This window comes from Hakea prostrata, chromosome 8 (assembly GCF_041222555.1).
Source record: "Hakea prostrata isolate BN-2017 chromosome 8, UWA_Hpros_2, whole genome shotgun sequence".
NCBI lineage: Eukaryota > Viridiplantae > Streptophyta > Magnoliopsida > Proteales > Proteaceae > Hakea > Hakea prostrata.
Window position 1 is genome coordinate 2,286,270 of NC_142607.1, and position 23,730 is coordinate 2,309,999.

At 40.2% G+C, this 23,730-nt stretch overlaps 2 protein-coding genes across 2 annotated transcripts; one reads left to right on the plus strand and one right to left on the minus strand.

Annotated features, from left to right (window-relative positions):
- Window positions 1–333: 333 nt before the first annotated feature.
- On the minus strand, window positions 334–4,236 carry LOC149006217 (serine carboxypeptidase-like 45). Its single transcript, XM_089166347.1, has 10 exons — window positions 3,312–4,236; window positions 3,078–3,179; window positions 2,863–2,958; window positions 2,497–2,589; window positions 2,330–2,409; window positions 1,885–2,166; window positions 1,623–1,747; window positions 1,342–1,434; window positions 1,145–1,262; window positions 334–919 (listed from the first exon to the last, which is right to left on the minus strand). Exons 1-10 carry the CDS (start codon window positions 3,751–3,753, stop codon window positions 770–772), a joined length of 1,581 nt encoding a protein of 526 aa, XP_089022473.1. The 5' UTR covers window positions 3,754–4,236; the 3' UTR covers window positions 334–769.
- Window positions 4,237–14,811: 10,575 nt separating this feature from the next.
- LOC149006218 (floricaula/leafy homolog) lies at window positions 14,812–16,968 on the plus strand. The gene is given in 4 exon segments (XM_089165859.1): window positions 14,812–15,304; window positions 15,465–15,553; window positions 15,556–15,828; window positions 16,563–16,968. Coding segments are annotated over 4 exon segments (1,224 nt in total). The 5' UTR covers window positions 14,812–14,838; the 3' UTR covers window positions 16,959–16,968.
- The last annotated feature ends 6,762 nt before the right edge of the window (window positions 16,969–23,730 follow it).

A 23,730-nucleotide genomic window follows, 5' to 3' on the forward strand; every position in this document is an offset into this window, starting at 1 on the left:
GAGGTAATTTACCTCTTATTTACAGAGTTCTTGCTTGATCATGAACTGATGCCATGAACTGATCGACCCCAGAACAGTTACATGTGATGGAGACAAAATGAGCCTTGGCTATTGCCCGCAGAAAACTTTTGTTGTCATTTCTACAGAATTTTGGCTATACATAGCTAGCGTTCAGAGAGCTATTTATCATAATAAAAGAAACGCTTGATGAGATAAATCATCTCAAGTCAAAGAAGATCATAGTGCAGGTGAGGTAGATATTAAAAAATTGAAATTTTAAGTGCCCGAAGAAGGGAAATACCCAATGATACTTGGGTTTTTTTTTTCTTGATCAGCCAAACAAAGGATGTTTATACTTTATATAGACAAAGGCTCATACAAGATCATGTTCCAGAAGCAGCATCCAAACAAGCACCAACAAGATAATGTGGGGTTTAACCCTAGGAAAATCAGCTACTAAAGGACAATTCACTATTAAGATTTTTTTCTGAGGAGATTGAAGAGAGACAGAGTCAACAGATGTGAACAGACAAAGATCCAGCTCCATGTGGACACTCTTACAAATGGCAAACTGAAAATTCAGGAGCACTTTTTTCTTGATATCAATCCATATCAATCCATAGTTCTGTACATAATTCTTCCACTTCACAATCCAAAAAAGTGAACAAACCCAAAAGAAACAATTACAATTTCTTTTACACAGACTGGCAGAAGCTTTAATTAATAGCAGAATTTACTTGTATCACTTCATACATAACTGATCTGCATGTCAGAATGCTTCTGGTAGAGATCTGCCATCCAAAAATGCCTTGAACAACACGAGTGACCTTTCTGGCTGGGAGAATGGAGCCTCGTGTGAAGCTCCTCTGATAGTTGCAAATGAAAGAATGTTACCATACACCTGAGTCCATCCACCAACCTGAAATAAAAGAATTCATAAATACCATTTCAACAAGTTCAGAATACCTGAAATGCAAACCAGTTGTAACTTGTAAAGGTTTAGTCTATCTAAACTTCTAACCAGTTATAATGATCTTTTTCTGCTTTGGAACAAATTCCAGGGTCCAACAATTTTTCAAAAGAAATACTTGAAATCAAGCTAAGATAAGAAGTGCATATAGATAAATACTCAAACAAAACTTACTTGCTTCTCCCCAAACCAAACTCGGTAGGGTACTGTTGTGTTCAGGCCTAACTTCATTGCTAGGTTATGGACCACTGTCCGACTCCCAGTCAATGGGATAACCGAATCTTGATCGCCGCTGGTTGAAAAGTTATGAGTAAGATTGGAAATAAGAAAAAAACTTACTATGAACTTATTAAGAAAAGAGCAGGAATTACCTGTAAACTAAAACTGGAATTCCAGCTTTGATGAGAGAGCCCAATATGGGGACTGTAGGTATCTCCAAGTTAAGCAGCTCATAATCTAGAATGCTGTGACCATTACAAAGCTATTACTGAAAACAACTACTGGAGAGATATCCACAAGAAATTTACATTATCAAAAGAATGAAACCCTGGTGACCACATAGATTTCCATTAATGATTGCATTCTTCTGCTCTCACAAATATCTTGAATACTATTACCATGTTTCTCTAATAGAGGTAAAGGAGTTAATTACTTGCTGCAAACAGCCCATCTGTTGACACCTACAAGGTGCGCATGAAGAGCCGTCTGCACATCCTGCCTGTTCAAATAGTTTACTGTTTCATCTTCAATGCAGACATCTATTGTCTCTGTAAGTTGCTGCCAAATCAAAGTCAGAGGGAAAAATGACAAAAGGAAAAAGGAGAAAAGAAAGAAAGAAAGAGATAATGGGTTTCAGAAACAAGTTATATAGAGATGGAGATTGAAAGATAGATGAAACCACGGATTCAACTCACCTGGGGACTAAGAAGTTTTGATTGTGAGATCACTGATGATATGCAGACATCAAGGGTAACATCATACTTGTCGACAAATCTACTTGTTTCTCTGCTCACCTGGCTCATCACTCTCGAGCAAATAGGTGAAAGAGACCCTCTATAGTATTCACTCACATACCGAGAGTAGTTACAGGCAGAAGTAAAAAGTTTATAAGTGGAATCTGATATCAACCCATGAGACCAAAAAAATTCAGCTCTCGAATTGAAATCTGTGGCAAATTCTAGGACTGGATTGCCCAGCTGCAACAAGAGAAATCATGATTCAGCTCCAGCTTGAGGATAGCAAAAATTGTACCAAGAAATAAGGAACAATTAAAATCAAAATTTCACACGTAACATAGTATCATTCAGCAACGATCTTATTGGCAAAGGGATGTGAAGGTTTTAGACATATACTACTCACAGCAATTCCTTTCAGATTGAACAACTTTTCCTTCTTGTTGAAATTGATCATGAGCTCTGCAAGTTGAGGAACATAGTGACCTGGGGAAAATAAAAAGCTTCAGCCTTTCGTCTTGCATAGCTGTTCCAATGAAAAACATATTCAAGAAGTTTACAAAGAAGATTTACCAGCATAGCTTTCCCCTGTTATGAACAAATCTCTGAGTCTATATTGAGGGAACTTATCAAACCAGCGTTGCAAGAACACAAGATTATCTCTGGCTTAAGAAGACAAAATTCAACAGAGTTTCAGTAAACAAAAGAAATAAATTTGAGGAACTTAATTGTGTAAAATCTAGCAGCACCATCACAACATATGAAATAAACAACCGTTAGCTAAACTGCCATTTGGTAGGAAGATTTTGAAACCCTGGGTAAAAGAAGAAGTTACAATAAAGAACTGTGACTGAACCATTTAACATAATGCACTTTAGAAGCCATTCGATGAGAAAGAAGAAAGTAAAAAAGCAGGGACTTGAAGTGCATCAGACATGCCTGTCACCATATCATCTACAGCTTCGTAGGAGGATGTATCAGTCGAATAAGAGAAACCAACTCCTATTGGTGTTTCCAGGTATAACATATTTGCTTCTGTAAATCAGATGACAAAAGGGATGAGTTCCCACTCAGACTCAGGTTCAGAAGCACCCATTAGTCGGCACAAAAGAATACAGAAAAACGGAGAAAAATATTTTGATGGATATCCGAACCTCTATTCCAGCTATACTCGTTTGTGACCAGAACATCTCCACTTGGTCTAAAAGGCCCGTTTTCGGAGAATGCTCCAACTCCAAGAGAAGAACAACCAGGACCTGCAAGAGAAAACCAAACACTTGTAAAATCAAAAGACGTGAGGACTGAGGATTAATGATATATTTATGCTTTTTTCTTCCTCATTTTTCTCTACCCAGTAGACAACGTCAAGAGAGGGAGAAGTTGCAGACCTCCATTTAGCCAGAGAACAAGTGGCTTTGAGGCTGAGTCTACTTGTGCTTCTGCAAAGTAGTAAAAAAGAGATCTCTGTTTCCAATCATCCACAGTAACATAACCTGAGAACTGCTGGAAACCGACTTGGGGCTGCCCTGGCAGCTTAGTGATTTTGTCTGACAGACATAGAGAAGCCTCTATATCCATTGAAAAGCATAGTTGGATCAAAGCAACAGCGGTTGCAATGGTTTTCCATGATAAAAAATGCATGTTTTTGGAGGGGATAGAAGATTGAAACATGGATTTAGTACACACTACAAGCAAACCACCACAGAGAGAAAGAAGCTTGGTGAAGGGGATACTTATTATAGATATCCACCAGCAGGCTTGAGATTTAAAACATGTGAAATGGAGACAAGTGCAGGTTTTTATTTTATTTATTTGCAATCCAGGGCTCATGTGACTAGTGAGTGAGTTAAAGGGGTCTGCTGACTTGGCAACTGGTTATCAAAAAGAGAGGACTGAAACATATGAAATGGAGAGAAGGGCAGGTTTTTATTTTCTTTATATATTTATTTATTTGCAATCCGGGGCTCATGTGACTAGTTTTTTTTTTTTTCTTCTGGTAAATGCTCATGTGAATAGTGACTAGTGACTAGTGAGTGACGGGGTCTGCTGACTGAAACTGGTTATCTAAAAGAGATGACTGAATCCTGTTTTTCAACCAAAAAATTATAGGAATCCTGTTTCGAGCTTTCACTTTAAGAACCCAGAAAACCCAGCTCAGGTATTACTTGTGGGTGCTTGCGTATCACTACTTGTCTTTCTTAAATCTGTATTATACAATATAGATGTATGATTGTATTCTTTTCATCCATTTATGAGAACATTACAAGGACGCTAAATCAGTGATAATTTCCTTAGAAAGCTACTTTACAGACATTCTTTCTTTCTGAAAAAACAAGGAGTCATGAGAAAGATAATTCCGACCAGAAAAAAAATGAAAAGACAAATGCACAACATAACCCATAAATACAGCCAAGTTTCTCTAAATTGGTGGAGCCTTAAAGCAGCTAAAATAGGCTAAGCCTGGTAAGCACTTAAAGCCTCTAACCGGAGTTTAAGGTTTTTGCTTCAAATTTCTTTTTGATCACAAATAGGTGAAAACTTACAGAAATAGAGAAGAGTGAACAAAAATTAGTCCTCAGCAAGAAGAATTTACAAAACCAGAAGGTAAATGTAACCACGACACCTTAGGAAAACCTAAGGAAGCAGCCTTAACAAGAATATGGGTTTTCTGTTACATTCCTAAAAATACATTTAAAAGATACATGAATGAAAGAGGAGATCAACGAAAGAACATCATCAACAATTTACCGCAACGGCACAACTCAACCCAGTGAGACTGCAGACTTATTTAAACAGACTATAATACCTTTAGATTCAAAGAGGATGACAAGATTTTCCGAGCTTCATTAATACATGGTATCATCCCCACTTTTTATATCCTATTTGTAACATAATGAAAAGTATAATTCTGTACATAATGAAAAATAAATTTTCGAGTTTAAAAGTTTCAATTGTGGTTGGACGTCACTGAGGATAATTATGACACTCGATAGTTTTCTCTTTCACAAAATTTGATAAAATCATTAGGTTAACTGCTTTTTGATCTTCTCGAAGAATTTTTGGTATGTTCTCTTTGACCTTATGCTACGGGAAAGTTGTTTTCTCATTTTAGCCATGCTTTATCTTTTTTTTTTTTATTTTAAGAACCAAAGATTAATTAAAGGAAAGCAGGGAAAAAAGGATTTTCATTTGAGGGAATCTGCAACCCGTAGAACCTTGTTAACAGAAAAACTTTAGGGAGAGAGTGATCACTATGAAGGATTCCTGAATATAAAACAACTAACCGATTCTCATGGCAAAATGGAAATCACAGAGGTGAGCATATGATCTTTCCGATAGGGAAGATGATGGGCATTTCTAGCCATGGATTGCAATTGTACAGAAAAGGCATCTCTACATTTCATAACCATCTCTCTCCAGGTCCAGATTCCAAGCCCTGAAAACGGACCAAGTTGTCATCATTATCATTCAAGAGAAATGAGGTTTTTCGTTTTTTTGGTTGTTGGCTATAATTTATTGACAACGGAAGGTATGGCGTGCTTGATTCTCCAATCTGGGTAACCCAGATTAGAAATAGAAAAAGAGGTAGATGGGCATTACTGCAACACAGCATCAGAACCAAGAAAGAGAGAAGTAAAGAAAAAACCAGAAATTGGGAATTAATTGTATATTGTATTGGGAAGTGTAATCAGTTATCAGAATTGCGTCCATGTGATGTTGGAAGTCATATTGGTATTTTTTTATTCGGGGTTTTGTGGGCATGGAATGGAATCTTGCGAAGGAAGCAAAGCTTCACTTTTTCTTCCTTCCTTCCCTTTCCCTTTCCCTTTCAACTTTTGTAGTTCTTTTGCCTGTTTCTTTCTTTTCTTCATTTTCATGATGGCTTTCCAGATTTTATTTTCCTTCCTCTTTCTTCTTTTTGATAATGGCATCCCCTTTACTCTACTCTACCTACTGTTCTCTATTTCTTTCCTGGAATTGGGGTCCTCCTGTTTTCTGATGTGTAGGGGAAGGAGCGATTATAGTAGGGAGTAGGGAGTGCAAGGAAGTTAAAGTCCATTAACTTTTCCTTCAAAGAAAAGCTTTCCCTTTGTTTGCTCCTTGATGCAGCGATTGTTTTATTTAAACATTCAGATGTTTAATATTTTACTGCATAAACAGCCAAAATTGGCCTCTCTGGGACTAATGAGGTGGTCGGAACTCGGGACTCCCAAGTCCCAAGTCCCAAGCCCAAGCCCTCTGAACATAACAGCTTTTTTCGCTGAAAGAGAAAAGCTAAGAGATGAAACCAACTCACCTTGCTGGACTGGAACTGGGATTTAATCGCTAGACCCTTTATCGCTTTATTTGCTTCTTTTTTTCCTTTGTTGGGTGGGGTAGGCTGGTAGCCCAGTTTTGCTCTGTTTTTCTTCCTTTCAGGCATTAAAGCAAACAGAAGAAGTGATGATTCGGTCAAGCAGAAAAATGACTTGGAATGGTTGAAGATGACAAACGATTCTGTAGATCCTGTCATGAAAATTGACGTGAACATATGCATCGGATGTTGACATAGGTTACTTTGGCGCGTGCACTATGTGGACCGTCACAGATCTCAATTGCATTTATCTTTTCAGGGAGACAAAGAGGAAAGAAGAGAAAAAGTGGAAAAGAACACTACAGAATGGATTCATTCTACTCATCTTAATTCCGGAGATGATGTGGGACTTCCACTCTCTTTCCCTATTGAAATATTTTTAGTGGTTGGTTGTTTGACCCTCCCATGCTTTTATGTGGGTCCACTAGCACCTTCTTCATTGATTCCCACCTCCCACTCCCGGGCTCCAGCAGCCATTTAGAAAAAGACACCGTAATGACAGAAGATAAACGGATTTTTTATTTGGAACAGCCAATAGTTAAGATTTGATCAACTAAATGGTAAAAGAAAGGTTGGGAGTATATATGTAAATATAAAAAAAAAATTATGTCTAAAGGTTTAAAAGTTTACAAATTTACAAAATCAACTCCTTTGTCCGAACCAATTTCTAAATTACCAAACTTTCTGTGCTCTTCCGCCCCACCTCCTCGTGGTTCCTTTGCCGCCGCCACCATAATCCGTTACATCACTGGGAACGCAGCCAGGTTACCCCACATGATTTTTTATTTTGAGAATTAGGGATTGAGTCCTGTAAATTGAGGGACTTCATCCTGTAAATTTGAAAACTTTTAAACTTTTTGATGTAAATTTTTTTTTTTATATTTACATATATATAATGGTTTGATTTAATTTTTACTATGTGGCCAAATCCTAATCATTGGCAATAGCAGACAGCCGTTGCTCCAAATAAAAATCCAGGATAGACTGATTATGGGGAGGATTTTATGGAGTATGAGCTTTTTTACCTATTCAAGCAAATGTTCTTTGATAATTGTTTAATTTAATTTTCACTATGTGGCCAAATCCTAACCATTGGCAATAGCAGACAGCCGTTGCTCCAAATAAAAATCCAGGATAGACCGACTATGAGGAGGATTTTATGGAGTACGAGCCTTTTTACCTATCAAGTAGAGGTTTATGCTTAAAGAGTACAGGTTTATACTCTCTTCATGTTTTTTTTTTGATCATGCAATAAAGAGATGAAATCTCCAATAAATCTTCTCTCGTGAATGTGAAAAGATTACAAACCTCCACTTGACGCATAAAAGATCCAAACTCAGACTTTTCATGAGTCTATTACAAAGTTTATCACTTTGGGGCGTGCATACAATATACATAATATTCCTTTGCATATTGTGCTTCAGTGTTGTGCATTTGTCTACGGTCCAAATGAATTTTGGTTGAATCTCAACCACTTGTTTTGGTTTTTTTATATTTTATATATATATATATATATATATATATATTTTCATTTTGAACTGCATCACTAAAAGTTTAAAAAAATAAAAATAAAATAAAACGGGCGATCTAGATTAAATCTCGACCACCACTTCAGATCTTAACCGTGAGCAGCTTAGTATTGTGCAATTATTGATGCCAAACGCCCAATAATATGTAGTGTCTTGACAGTTCCGGCCATTGCCTACGCAGAGTTGGAGCCTGAAAGGAATGCGCATGCGATCGACCACGTGACTGCACTGTGCAGATTCATCTATACGACCCAGCTCAGAGAGAATGAGAGATTGGACAAAAATAAAGAATTACCAGGCAGCATGCAGGCACTCGCATACCAGCGTAAAGGCATCGTTTCCTATATATAGCCTTCTTCCTCTCAAGACTCAAAACCATGAGTGCGATTTGTGGTTTTGATTTTAGGTTTAATCGTTTAGTACATTCCATTGGTTAGCTTTTCCAATTTACACAGTAAAACTCGAAGCTTTGAGTCTTTGACGTACACATTAAGTTCATGGATTATAAAACTCGAAAACAAGACAAAAAAAACACCTCATGGATTCCGGTCGGCGACCGGATTCAACTTATATGAGTACATCAAACCAATATGCTATTCAAAGAACGGTGATCTTATTCTCGAGGCAAATTTCATTAGGTTTGGGTTTGGGTTTGGGTTTGGGTTTGTAGGAGCTCTCTGCTGGTTTATGATCCGCATGAAGGAAGTTTAGGTCTCGCAACTTCTGCGGACCAGTATGCATTGGGAGTCTCGTATCACTTGATAAGAAAGATGGAGGAGCCCATAATTAAATTAAAAAAGAAGGAAGAAACAGATAAGGTAATCCGGTCTTACAGTTGTTTCACATAATTTCTTTATGTTTACGCTCTTGTTCTTATCAATTATAGTTTCATCTCAGAAATTCTTATGAATGATTATTTCATTCTTGCAAGTTGCAACCATCTAAAGTTGTAATGAAATCAATACAAGTTCGTTCAAAATGTTGACATTCATTCTAAATAAAGGATAAATAGCTTGAAGAAAGGATAGAACACTAGTTTTAAGCTTATAAGCTTAATGAATTTTCATTTTAAGTTGGTTCGAGAAGAGTTGAACAGTGAGACCACCGCTAAAAGCTAGGCTTTCTGGAAATTTGTCTTGTTGTTAGACTACGTGTTACCCTCAAGAATGTCTCCCTAACATTTCAATTTTAGATAAGACCTCTACTAAGACTTCCATTTTGGCATCAATCAATTAGGCAATTTAGTTAAATTATCATCGCAATTAAGCATTACCAACATATGTTTCTTGGCTGATTAATATATGTTGAACAGAATTTGTTGGACATGTTTATATCCCACAAGTCTGAAAAGGATTTTCAAATTTTTGAAAAAATGCATTTCAGGTGAGTAGATTTCAACCTATCTTGTGTAATTATACCAGGAATATTGCATGGTAATTAAACTTGTATTCTGTAAGTTTAGGAATACAAGAGTACTGGTAATGCAACAACCAAAGCCTCGCCCAAAGTTCTTGAGGTAGCTTCCCTAAGTTTGGGTTTGGGTTTGGGTCCCCACAATGTAGACCATAGTTGTCTATCAACACGTGTTTAATTATGCCTCTAAGTCTTTCGATTGCCACAGTTGGAAGAGCTTGACCTGTATGTATAGAATCTAAAATACTTGAGAAATCTCTACTTAATTACCAATTATTCATTGTTCTACTTCTGCCTGATTTTATCATCATGCTTCGATGGTATTTTTATTATAAGGATTTCCCCATGCCTGTTATATTTTCCTTAATACGTTATGTGTCTTGTTGGGCTCTTTTGAGGGTTCACCTCTTTGATGTACCCTTTTTTCCCTAAAGGGAGATGTAGGGTCTGATGCTTGTTTATGTGAAGATTGTGCTCATTTACTAGATGATTCAAAGTTTGTCCCTGGCATGGGAAAATTAATTTTCATCATTTTTTAGAATTTTCATTGTTCAAGTTTACTCTTTACATATGTTTTAGGGTCTCTTTGGTATGACTAGTATATTTCTATTCCTCAAGCTAACTCTTGGGCTATTTGAGATTTTGACTATGACTTACTTCTTGATTTGTACGGTGGTGTTTAATGAATCTATGTTCTAAAACTTATGAACTAAGGGGAAATTTCGATGGTCAAGACTGAAATTTCGACCGAAGTCTTGATCTGACCATCCCAAATGCATGATTTGACGGTCTTGCGCATTTACCCAAGCAAGACCCTAAAAATAGGAGTAAAACAAGCGGTCTGGATTCCGATTCACATACACCACATTCTATCTAACCCTGAAAAGAACTTGTATCGTACCTGACCCAACGGGTGGGAGGGGGACAGCCGGAGTGGTAATTGGGAAGTCTTCTTTTTTTTGTTTCGGTGAACAATTTGTGGTCATTAATTAATTTCATCTGTTGCATTGGCGTGCATAAATTGAACCTGAAACTAACTTGTAGAACAACTAGGGAGGGTTTGAAGTTTGAACTTTGAAAGGGTAGGAGAGGAGAGGAAGAAAAGGATTTTTTTTTTGTTTTTTGGGTAGGAAGGAAGGGAAGGATTTAAGTGGGAAGAGGAATCCAAGATAGGATTTAGGGTGTTTTTGGGGAAGTACAGAGAGATCAACCTTTCAGAATACAGAAGTCTTTCCTCCTCCTTCTTCGCTTCTTGTTTTCTTTTTTGCAAATCTTTCTCTCCCTCTCATCTGGACGTACTCGCCTGACTCGGCTGCACCTGCAACTGCACCGCCAGCTGACAACTTCTTCTGAGCTCTCTGTGACTTCTTTTCCTTCCCTTCTGTGTTCTACTAGCTACACATATACCAATGATACACACGAACCCCGTAAGTAAGTAGATAAATCATAAGACCATAACCCTTACCCACCCCTATTTCGCACTGTAAGCTTCAATTAACTAACTACCACACCATTTCGAATGAATCAACCTACTACTATTACTACTACTATTACTACTACTACTACTAGACACTCCTAGCTTTCTCAATCAACCATCGATTTAGGGCAGAATAGGGTATGTCGATGCTGATTCCTATATATACCTGTTATGGTCAAATATAATGGTTCGAATTAAGGAACCAGTTCAGATTATAAGGTTAGGTCCAAGGGCTGAAATCTGGACCAAAGGGAATCATCTCGCACTTCTCGGATTTGGCACTTCTCGGACTTGCCTTCCTGCCAGCTTCTTGGGACTTCTCAGCAAAGAATAGGACAAAGTGGTGCACATCGTACCTCTATCCTCAACTATTCTCTCAACATTAAATGGCCCTGACAAGGCTCTCAGCTGAAGCATTAAAGGTCCTCAGAAGGCATTAAATGCCTTTGTTGACAAAAGAGTCCATCACGTGGCCCAAGCTTGTCTTGGAGATTGCATCCACCTTCTTGTCCCCTCAACCATGGGCATATGTCACATCAAGGTTAAAGGTGATGTTGACCCATCAATTCACCAACAAATATCTAGCTGATGTAAAGATCACTCAAGCAAGTTAGCTTGTCAAGCAAGCCATCTCCACCCTCCATCTCATAAATCAACATCCAAGGGCCATGAAGAAGGCTATCCTTTTAGGTATGATTCACTTATATAATACCTCACCAAGTATGAATGAAGGTAAGCTCTACACACTCCAGCCTTCATTATCTTCAGCTTTCTAACCCTTCAGGAGGATGGTTTTCATCATCTCTTGGGGTCTTCTCTCCTCAGTGGAGTTTGCTATTTGCTGGCCTGGACTAACTTGACCGTCGAAGGTGGCTTCTCATCCTCAGAGGCGGCCCACTTTCACCTTGCTTTGGTCTTAGGAACTAAGGCTGAATCTAGAGCAAACCTTGAAGCCAAAATAACATTTCTTGCACCAACAATACCACAAATACTGATGACATTAATTAATTAAGACAATAATTGTCACACCCCACCTAGCCAGATTCGGCCATACCCGAATACCCGTGGGGGTGATACACCGCAGACCTACGTTCAAGTGACAATTCCATACAACACAAGATATAGCATAATTAAAAGGACAAGAATAAATCAAGTTCAAGTATAAAGTTATCAAACTTGATTGATCAAAAGGTTACAGTCATCCATATATCTAAAGTTAATCAAAATGGACATCAGAGTTTGAATGAAACATAGTTTGTTGCAGCGAAAATTAAACTAAATTGATTCCCTAATGGAATCCAACCTCATAAGAATAGTCTTTGCACAGGCATGAAGCTCCATGCAAGTCTACATCTTCTTCAGTCACTCCTTCAAGAAAGCTCACGACCTACGAAATACTCCACTTGGAAGGAGTTCTCATAACCTGCAGAATATTCTAATAGAAACAAACATACAAAAAGGAATGAGTTCAATAGAACTCAGTGAGGTCAACTCAACATCTTATCATACATTCGTCCACAAGATTCCACATCATATCGTGCATTCGTACACAAGATCCCACACCACACATATAGTTTGAGTATCGATAATGTAATTAATGATAGTGATATGATGTATGAATGATTATGATATTATGCTCCTAACTCTATCATGAAGTCTCTATGGTAGACACGCATTAAGTTTGTACACCAATCTCCTTTGGGCGGTCTCAGTCACTCTCCCTCAACAAGAGACGTCTATTGGGTTCTCCACGGTTGTTGGGTAAAGTCCTGTCAAGCCATGGTTGGGGTATAGGTCACCACTCTCTCACATCACCGTTTGGTATGAGATTGGCGCGTGTCAAGGATAATCTTAGCCCAGTGCAAAGTCATACAGTCTCGTACTACATATGGTCCGGATATCTCCCCTCATGCCTAGTGCCCTTTTGGTTCAATACCTTTCCACCTATGAATGGAATCCTCAACGGGAGGCATCTGTTGAATCCCATTCCTTAACCCAGTGGTCGTCCACATATAATGGACAGTATGCTCTCCATGTCCTCTCACCGATCATTTCACCGGTCTTGAGCGCCCAGAAGCCCTTATCTATTATATGCAACCCTACCTCTCTATGATGATAGTGGGCCTGCTTGACGCTCAGAACCCAGCCACTAACATCACGGGTTAACTGGCTTCAATACCCCTGCCGGAAGGGTAGTAGTACTCGTGAGGTCACCTAGCCAAACACTTCTAGACACTTGGCATTCATGTACTTAAGTCTAGATGCATACTCATGTAAGTTCATTAGGGTAATGGGCGAACCTAAAACCCTAGTTTGAAACATAAAATAAAAAGAGTAATTTAATTCAACATCATCCATATATCTTCATATCAATGATTTAGAATTTGAAAGTAAAAGAAACACTCAATCCATTCAATCTCATCCATCCCATACATTCTCATATTGTTTTCAAAGAATATTGAAAATAGAAGCAAATATACTTGCTTTCCTTTCATTCGTGCAAAGTCCCACACATAATCACAAGATAATAAATATTAAAACAAGGCAATATTATCAATAATGAAATTTAATTACATAATTAAATATGCAAGATAAGGTTAAAGAAGAGAGCCAAAATGCAAAATCGTTTTCAACGACTCGCACAAATCACTTACAAACCAAAGGGAAACATAAATGAAACTATTTGCAAGCATTCAAAACACCTATCAAGCAACAACTACTCAAATCTATCATTTATTGCGAAGAACTACTCCAAAAACTAAGCTTAAAGAAGAGAGTTTGATGATTTTTACATTTCCTAACGTTTCCGCAATGATCTGGGTGTTAGCACGCGTCCAAATGGTTAGAAACCTTACTTCCCCTTGGTTTCTCTTCCTCCTTTAGCCTCAGCTTCGTACTAGCCTTCTAAAATGCTAGTATGAAAGGTTAGAAACTCAAAATAGGGTTTTAAACATGAAAACCCGATTCTGCCCCGAAGCTGGAAAATGGCTGGGGGGTTGGGGCAGTCGACCGGCCATTCAACCGGTCCCAAGTTGACCCCTCAAATGGACTCCGATTTTGGTGATTTTTGGCTTGTTGGAAAGGTCTTTCGACGATCTTCGATTTGATACCTTATTTGCGTCAATCGGATTCTCCATCGCCGATCTACGGATGTTCCAAAATCACCCTTTTTACACCATCGAGATTAGTCGTTTTCTTCACTTAAAATTTAGGAGAGTTGATGAGTCATCACAAGGGTCATCCACCAACATTGGTTCCATTTCCAACCCTTCGGGCTCCACTTGAATGGCCCACATTTGCCGTCAACTCAAGGCCCGATTTTCTTGATTTTGAAGCCACAGGTTAAAGGGGTAGTGACGATCCCCGGGCCATAACTATAACTGTCCCATGCATGATGTTGTTCTGTGGACTCTCAGAGGTTGCCCCATAATATAATATATGCATGTAGTTAACACCACTTTTTATGTTTTAACTTTTAACAGAGGGTTAGTCTCTTTAACATTGATAAGAACTCAAAATCTATCCGTTTTCTTTCTCTCCTCTCCTCTCCTCTCTCTTTTCCTCCAAAAAGGCAATATTAATTATATCCTTGGAATTAACTCTGAAGATATATATATATATATATATATTTTCTTTATATCAAAATATTATCAACAGGATTAGCTAGCTAGCTAGGTTCGCAGTTTTAAAGACAAGGACATTTTTGTACATCGTGAACCGTGGTCTGCTTAAAGGAAGCAGGAACCAGCAGATAATCAGATAGCTGGAAACACAAGTACAAGTTAGGGCAGAACTTGTATTAAGTTATTAACCCCCCATACGCTTTGTATAATTATCCTTCAGGATGACTTTCTACAAACTTTTACTAATATTACGCAACATTTTATATCAAACAGTCCTATATATATATGTATGTAGTATACCCCTTAAGTACTATAAAAGGGTTAAATAATAGCAATTAAGCAGCTGGGTTGTGTCATTTAACTGTATCCTGTGGGGCAATTCCGTCACGTTAAAACAGTTTTCGCTTTATTATCCTCTTGTATGAAGTATACCAAGACGGGTGAATTTGCAGAGATTCTGTGGTGATCGATCTTCAAGAGAGAGAAAGAGAGAGAAAATTCATCAGATAGCTAGGCTCTATGGATCCCGACGCCTTCTCGGCGAGTTTATTCAAATGGGAGCCAAGAGGGGCGAGTGCACCACCCCAACGGTTGCTGGAAGTGACGACGACGACATACGCCGCCACCAGCACAAGGCCACCGCCACCGCCTCTGAGGGATATAGGAGGATTGGATGTGTTGTTCCAGGCTTACGGGGTCCGATACTACACGGCAACCAAGATAGCGGAGCTCGGGTTCACGGTGAGCACACTCGTAAACATGAAAGAGGAGGAGCTGGACGAGATGATGACCAGCCTCTCACAGATCTTCCGCTGGGACCTCCTTGTTGGAGAGAGATACGGCATTAAGGCAGCCGTCAGGGCCGAGCGTCGACGCCTCCTCTTTGTCGTCGAAGACGAAGAATCCCGCCAACGTCGTCACAATCTCCTCCTCCTACCACCCGACGCTACTACCAACCTTGCTCTCGATGCACTCTCTCAAGAAGGTCCAGCTCCTCCTCCTCCTCCTGCTCTATCAATTTTCATTTTCATTTTCTCTACCTATGCTATAATCAGCTTTCTGCAATTCACCCTTAATTAATTAGGTTTAGTGAATATATTAGTTAGCTAGCTAGCTAGTTGAACGATAGCTGATGATGTAATCAGGACTGTCGGAGGAGCCAGTGCAACAAGAGAAGGAGGCGATGGGAAGTGGTGGAGGAGGAGGCGCTACATCGACGTGGGAGGCAGCGGAGAGATGATGAAGAAGAAGAAGACGCAGCAGCAGCGGCGAAAGAAGAGAGTGGACGACGAAGATGATGAGGAAGAAGACGAAGATGAGGGGGATGCTGGGAAAGGCAGAGTGGAGAGGCAGAGGGAACACCCGTTCATCGTGACAGAACCAGGTGAGGTCGCACGGGGGAAGAAGAACGGCATCGACCATCTCTTCCACCTATACGAACAGTGCCGTGAATTCTTGATTCATGTTCAGAACATCGCTAGGGAACGTGGTGAGAAATGCCCCATCAAGGTACGTAACCAAGTAACAACCACCTCCTCCTCCTCCTCCTTTTCTATTTTACTATTCATCCTCTCTCCCACTACCAATGGCAATGGAGCCACCACCAGGCACCAGCTGCGGCAGAATGAATAAGAAAAAAAAACAGGAAAGAAAGACTTGTTGAGGGTAGACTTGTAAATAAGTGGAACTCACCAAGGGTGTGTATGTAAAATGTACATACGTTGCCAGGCAGCACAGGCATCCTGTTCTCCTGGGTCCTGACATATTACGTGTCGCTTCATCACTGGAAAGACCAGTTTCCTTTCCTTTCCTTTCCTTTCCTTTCCTCCAAAATCCTCTCTTTCCTCTTCACTCCATCCATCCATGCCTGTGGAGTGTAGTAGACAAGTCTACAGTCTCCCTGCAACTGGTTTCGGATTCCGGACCCCTGCACCACTGCATGTCGCAGCTACTTGATCACCGTCATCCCTCTAGATCTATTAGGCCCCTCTAGGTTTCTGGATGAACCAATCCATCCCAAACCATCGGCTTGGGCTTGGGCTTGGTTGAACCAGAAACAAAATCAGGATCCAATTGAAAAAACACAAATTAGAACCAAATCGAACCAACCAATCCCAAATGTCAGACTGGCTGGCTCTACCTCTACTTGCAACTTGCAATTATACCCTTTCACAACACAGTATTCCTGTAAAAAAGAAAGAAAGACTGGTTCTGATCTTGTCGGACTTGCATGTATGTTGTAGGTGACAAACCAGGTTTTCAGATATGCGAAGAAGGCAGGAGCATGCTACATAAACAAGCCGAAAATGAGGCATTACGTTCACTGCTACGCATGGCATTGCCTTGATGAGGAGGCATCCAACGCACTGAGGAGAGCATTCAAAGAGAAAGGAGAAAACGTCGGAGCGTGGAGGCAGGCTTGCTACCAACCCCTCGTCGCAATGGCAGCTCGCCGCCATGGTTGGGATATTGACTCTATCTTCAATTCTCACCCTCGCCTCTCCATCTGGTACGTCCCCACCAAGCTTCGTCAGCTCTGCCATGCCGACCGCAATGTTGCTACTGCAGCTGCTGCAGCTCTTGCCGGGCCTGGCCCTACCTGTACGCCTCAGGCTCAGGCTCATCATCCTTCCTTCTAAATTTCTAATTAACCTCCAATATTCAACCCAAGCTGCTTTGTCATCTTCTTTAATTTGATTACTTTTGATGGCTTGTTTACACATAAGTAATAAGCATTGCAAGTTGGTTAGAGAATAGAACTTTCCAGACATGTTGAATTCCTATAAAAGGACAGCTGTAAGGCAAGGCAAAGGTATCGACTTCTCTGCTTTCTCATCGTAACAAAAGCTCATCATTTCCTTGGCTCCCTGAACTGATCACCAGTAGAAATGAAGTCTCTTACCTCTCCCTTACTATCTACTCTCGATCCATTCCCCCCTCCTCCTCCTCCTCCTCCTCCTCCCTCTGCCAGTCTACCCGACTCAAACTGAGGTTGATATTGTGATCTGCACCTCCTCCGGCAACCTATATTTCTTGGAAACATGGAGGAAATTCTTGGAGCCGCATCACTTGATAATAGTTCAAGATGGAGATCCCACCACAAGCGTCCAAATCCCGCAGGGCTTCAGCTATGATCTCTACAACCGCAATGACATCAATCGCATTCTTGGGCCAAAGGCTTCCTGCATCCCCATTAATGATTCTGCTGCCGTTGCTTCGGATTCTTGGTTTCCAAGAAGAAGTACATCTTCACAATGGATGAAGACTGCTCTGTAAGTATAATTAATCTCTCTCTCTCTTTCTCCCTCTTTAATTAATTTCTCTCTTTCACCATACAATAAGATTAATAGTAGCTGCAGGCTAGCTAGCTATATAGGTGTTATCTTACGATGAAACAAAAGAGATCGGTATAATGAAATTCTTAAAACCCATACGTAAAGTACAAAACCTTAGTTCCCTTTCAAATTTCATTCATTAATGTTGCTCTGATTTGATTATGGAAGGTCGTCACGGATCTCAGCGGCAACCAGATCAATGCCTTGGCTGTGCCCCTACATTCGCTGTGAGTAACATTAATGAATCAAATTTGAAAGGGAACTAAGGTTTCGTATTTTACTTGTGGGTTTTAAGAATTTCATTCTACCGATCTCTTTTGTTTCATCGTAAGATAACACCTATATAGCTAGCTAGCCTGCAGCTACTATTAATCTTATTGTATGGTGAAAGAGAGAGATTAATTAAAGAGGGAGAAAGAGAGAGAGAGATTAATTATACTTACAGAGCAGTCTTCATCCATTGTGAAGATGTACTTCTTCTTGGAAACCAAGAATCCGAAGCAACGGCAGCAGAATCATTAATGGGGATGCAGGAAGCCTTTGGCCCAACAATGCGATTGATGTCATTGCGGTTGTAGAGATCATAGCTGAAGCCCTGCGGGATTTGGACGCTTGTGGTGGGATCTCCATCTTGAACTATTATCAAGTGATGCGGCTCCAAGAATTTCCTCCATGTTTCCAAGAAATATAGGTTGCCCGAGGAGGTGCAGATCACAATATCAACCTCAGTGTGCGTCGGGGTAGACTGGTAGAGAGAGGAGGAGGAGGAGGAGGGGGGAATCGATCGAGAGCAGATAGTAAGGGAGAGGTAAGAGACTTCATTTCTACTGGTGATCAGTTCAGGGAGCCAAGGAAATGATGAGCTTTTGTTACGATGAGAAAGCAAAACCCAGATGATCACATATAACCAAACCAAAAATAACCAGATTATGTTTCCTTTCCAAGGGAATGCACAACTGTGCAGAGTTGTTATAAAGAGCTCGCAAAGCAAGTGAAGGAAAAGCTTAGTCGTGTCGATTCTCATTTTAATGAATTGGGAGATGCAATGATGACATGGATTGAAGCCTGGGAGGAGCTCAATCCACCACCACAATCACATGATGCAGCACTACCGGCCGATGTTTCTAGCATTGTTGAAGCTGCCCTGGCGAAGCTATCCCTCTCTCTGAATTGAAGTCTGAACACAAGTAGCCTTTAGTTTGTCTTATTTTACGACTTTGTCGTTCCCCATCAATTGAAACCTGTGATTTTGTTATTTTCTTTTTAATTGAATTTAGATTAGATGGTTGAACTACACAATTAGGTGCCTTTTTGTTTTAGCTGAAATAGATTCGAGTTGATTAGTTGAAAAATATATAGATTGTTGATCTGCTTTCTTTGTTGAATACATGTATATTCTGAGCTATTATTGGGTTTGTCATTTTAGTTGAATATGTATAGATTTTGAGCAATTAGCTAGCTGATGATTCATCACAAGGGTTTAGGGTCCCTTTTTGGGTACCGTTAGTTGTAAACTTGTAATGTCCTTAAGCCTAGAATCTCGCTCGGGAACCCAGGGAGTTTTCTTTTGAGAAAGCTTTTAATGTTAGCTCGATTTTGATTTCTTGTTTGACCCAGAATGTTATATGTACAAATTAAAATTGAATGGTTTCATCCCAAACAAATAAAAAATAAAAATTTGAATCTAACTTATGTTGATTTTATCCGATTCGAAAAAGTTTATCCGATTCAAACCCAAACTTTTTCCTTTTGATCCTCGTTAAGTGAAAGTTTCACATTGTCAAATATGTTTGGTATTGTTTCTATGCACCTAAAACTATTTTTTCTGATTTCGTTCTAAAGAAAAACTATGAAAATGATGTTGGATAAACTAGTTTCTTTTTAAAGCTCTTTTCAATTATAACCTTGCAGGTGTTTATTCTTCTCTTCTTAGGTTGAGCCTCTGAAAGAAATTTTCAGATTTTTCATGAAAAACGTATTGAAATCAATGAAAGAAAAGGTTCTTGATGATTCATAACGTTTGTAATAAAGAATAGAGTTTTTCTTATGTGTTGGTCCTCTTATTAGCGCACAAACTAATACTGCGTCCATAGTTTAATAAATTATGTCTAGTTCTCAAAACAACAAATAATGCGACTCTCACAGTTAAGTTTTTTTCATATTTCAAACTTTGGGCCAAAATACCTCTTAAGTTGTTTAATGACCAATATAGCCCCCCTTTACCTATTCTATTCTTATGGCCCGAAAGCTTATTGTACGAAATGTCTGTCTCTCTAACTTTTTGCGCTACTTCCGTCAAAGCGACCCTACAATGATATTTAACATTATATACAAGTTCTTTATTTGGCTATATATTGCAAGTAATTTTTTATCAAAAAGAGAGAAGAAGAAGAAGTAGACGATATTTCCGGAGGTATACGACCATAAACAGAACTGAATGAAAGATCGAGCCGTTTAGGTTTATCCAGGTGACCCAAGGAACTTAATATATAATCCCTATTAGATCTCTCTCTTGAAGAATCTCCTCCTCTAAAGAATTACCCTCTTAATTTCTCACAGAAAATTCCATCCTACCGAATGGAAAGTGATTCATTGTAATATACCCATCTTACCTATGAGGTTCCTTGCAAACTCCATCAGAAACCCCCAAGTCATATAACTAATTTTAAGAGCCCATTGCTAAAAAGAATTATCACGTGTTTATATCGGACAAAATTTATTGTACACCCTTAGCTATTAGTTTTTTTTTTGTTTTTGTTTTTTTTTTTTTTTTTTTTTTTTTTTTGTTTTGTTTTGTTTTGTTTTGTTTTTTTTTTTTTTTTTTTTTTTTGGTAATCACCCTTAGCTACTAGTTGCAAGATAGGAATATATATATATAAATTTAACATTGGTGACTTCTTAAAAAAACAAAATGAATCCGAAACGTTTTTCCATGGTGGTAGTGAATGTAGCTGCAGAAATAAAAGAACACATTAATTAGACATTGAACTCCAAATCCTAGCAATCCTTGAATTATTGCCGATGCGAGGAGGATTGAGTAGAGGACATTGGTGAAGCACGCGGTGAGTTAAGGTTGACATTATTGGCCAAGTTTAGGTTGGAATTGAAAACCACTATGTCACGGCCTTAGTTATTGACTAAGCCAACCGTGCCGGCACTCAGCACTTATTTGTACTAAGTCAGCCTAAAACCCAGCTAGAGAGAGTAGAAGAAAGCTTAGAACTCAAAGAGAACCTTGAGAGAACTTGTATTGATCACTTACTTGATGCTTTGTACAAATGAGTCCCTCCCCTATTTATAGGTGAGGTAGGATACGATGAATGGTTATGATTTTATACAAGTGTCAATAATCTAATGGTTAGGAATATTCTAGTGGGTTTAGATATTTCTAGGGATATTTCTAGAGGCAAGATACTTTCTAGATGTAGATTCTTCTATAACCTTCCTTCTTTCTAGAATGTGGGCTAAGTGTAACCCATTAGTATTCTTTCTAAGTTGGGCTGGGCCAGGTGTGGCCCATTAGTAACTTTAGCTAAGTTGGGCTAGACCATGTATGGCCCATTATATTAATATCATTGGGCCTATGATAAATTGGGCCGTGTCATACTCCCCCACCTATTCCGTCGACGTCCTCGTCGTGTTTTCATCGTGGAACCTCCTTATATGTTCTTGGAACTGCCACAATGCATTTTCTGCTTCCCAACTTGCTTCGCTCTCTGGCAATCCCTTCCATTTCACCAAATACTCTCGACTCGTAGGCACCCCGTGTTTATGCATTACTCGATCCACCGTTATATACTCTGCCTCCTTGTCATAGGATGTTGTTATGCTCGTAGGTGCCCTTGTAGAAGTCCCACGACTAGGATCCTCCGCATCTCCTTGGTAAGGCTTTAACATGCTTGCATGGAAGACATGATGGATCTTGAGCTTAGGTGGGAGGTCTAGTTGGTAAGAAACCTTACACACCTCCTTCACGACTTTGAATAGGCCTTCATACCGACAGATCAGTCCTTTATGCACCTTTCGCAAATACTTGAATTTTTTGGGTAGTAACTTTACCATGACTACGTCCCCTTTTTTGAAGTTTGTGAGTTGTCTATCCTTGTCGGCCCACTTCTTTATCTTCTTGGTGGCTATGTCTAAGCATGACTTAGCCACATCCAACCTTTTTCTCCTTGGTTGTAGGCTTTTGGGCAACTCTGGGGGCATCACGTCCTTGAACTCCTCTAGAGTTCTCTTGACCTCCTTCTGTCTGGCCGCCTTGGGGACATCCTCCTTGTCTTCCAAGAATGCTATCAAATGTGTGACTTGCCCCTCTTCGGCTCCCTTCTCCAATTGCATGGCCGAAAGAAGCTTCGGCCCCTCCTTAGTCCCTTGTATCGTCGGGACCATACAAGGTGCTCCTTCCTCCATAATGCACACCTTGTTTAAGAATGGCATGGGTACGCCCTTGACCCGTGTCAAGAATTCCATGCCAAGCACCAAGTTGAAGTCGTCCATTGTCACGACCGACAAATCCACGGTGCCTTTCCAAGCCCCAATTGTCATCTCAACTCCCTCAATAGGGCGCGCCTTCAAGTTGACGGCCTTAAGGCTCCCTCTTTCCTTGCTCATTTTGAGCCCCAAACGCTTTGCCTCCTCCGTTGAGACAAAGTTGTGTGTTGCCCCCGTATCAACCATGGCCCTTGCCATTTTGCCGTTGATACGCAACTCTACTTACATCAACCCCTTTGTTGATGTAGGGGTTTTGATTTCCTTGGCCTTGATAGCACCAAGCCACTGCAATGATCCCATGTGCACCTCCTCTTCGTTCGTGTCTTCGAGGAGTGCACTTAGGGCATTCCGTTTTGGGCAATCCCTAGCCCAATGTGGTCCATCACGAAGGAAGCACTTGTCTTTGGGCTGGAATTTCTTTTTCTTTTCTTGCTTGCCACCCTCCTTGTTCGAAGAGGACTTATTCGTGCCTTCCTTTGTGTGGTTGGTCTTCGACCCCTTCTCACCCCCACCTTTGTCATTGTTGCTCTTCTTGGCCTTAAACTCGTCCCTTCTAAACTCTATCAAGGACCCCACCGCCACTATGGTTGTAGCAAGATCTTGTATGCCTCGACGTTGTAGCTCTTGCGAGGCCCAATTTTGGAGCCCATCCATGAAGTCGAAGAGAAGTTCCTCTTCGGTCATACTCGGAACCTCCAACATGAGTGTTAAGAATTCCTTCACGTAGTCTCGAATCAACCCCGTGTGCTTTTAGCCTCTTGATGTTCTTTTGGGCCAAAATTGCAGTATTCTCTTGGTAAAATTGCTTCTTAAGCTCCTTCTTGAAGTCTTCCCATGTGTTTATGGTGCACGTACCTCTTTGCATGTCGTTGTACCTTCGTCTCCACCATAGAGCTACGGTTTCGGTGAGGTAGAGTTGCACGGTCTTGATCTTGGTAGACTCGTCCTCCATCGACGTAGCCTCAAAATACCTCTCCATGTGCCATAGGAAGTTGTCAACCTCCTGAGCATCTCTTGTTCCCTCGAATACTTTGGGCTTTGGCACCTCCACCACCACTTGGGTTTGAAGGGCCTCAAAATGTTGTTGTTTATGCTCCATGGTGTTGAGAGCACCCAATAGGAACTCCTTGAGCTCGTCCATCCGGCCATTGAGCTCCTCGGTCCTTTGCTCCCCAACGTCGAGGCGTTCCCTTGCCTCGGTCATCGCCAACTCTACTCGTGTTAGACGTGGCTCCATAGTAGCACCAAATTCAACGGACCTCTCCTTGCCCTTACGCCTATCCTTGGTGGTGTGGGTCTCCCTCCCACGGATTAGCTCGCCCTGTGCACCATTGAACGTCTCAGACTCGCTCGTCATTGTGTCTTCCCACACGCTTGACACACCCAACCGAAGCTCTGATACCACAAATGTCACGACCTTAGCTATTGACTAAGCCAACCGTGCCAGCACTTATAAATCAGATGATAATGATGATGATGGTCATGAAGATACTTCGTCTGTGCAGCTCAGTACTACACCAATTAGCACTGCTCCTCCCCCTCCCCCGCCCCCGCCCCCGCCCCTTCTGCAAGGTGAGGTTGA

Bases quoted from the DNA above. Each gene is read 5' to 3' on its own strand.
- LOC149006217 (XM_089166347.1), bottom strand. From the start codon at position 3,753: ATGAGCCCTGGATTGCAAATAAATAAAATAAAAACCTGCACTTGTCTC. The intron at 2,410-2,496 runs GTAAATCTTCTT...TATTTTCCCCAG, and splicing joins AACAGGGGAAAGCTATGCTG to GTCACTATGTTCCTCAACTT. The intron at 920-1,144 runs GTAAGTTTTGTT...CTTTTATTTCAG, and splicing joins TTTGGTTTGGGGAGAAGCAA to GTTGGTGGATGGACTCAGGT.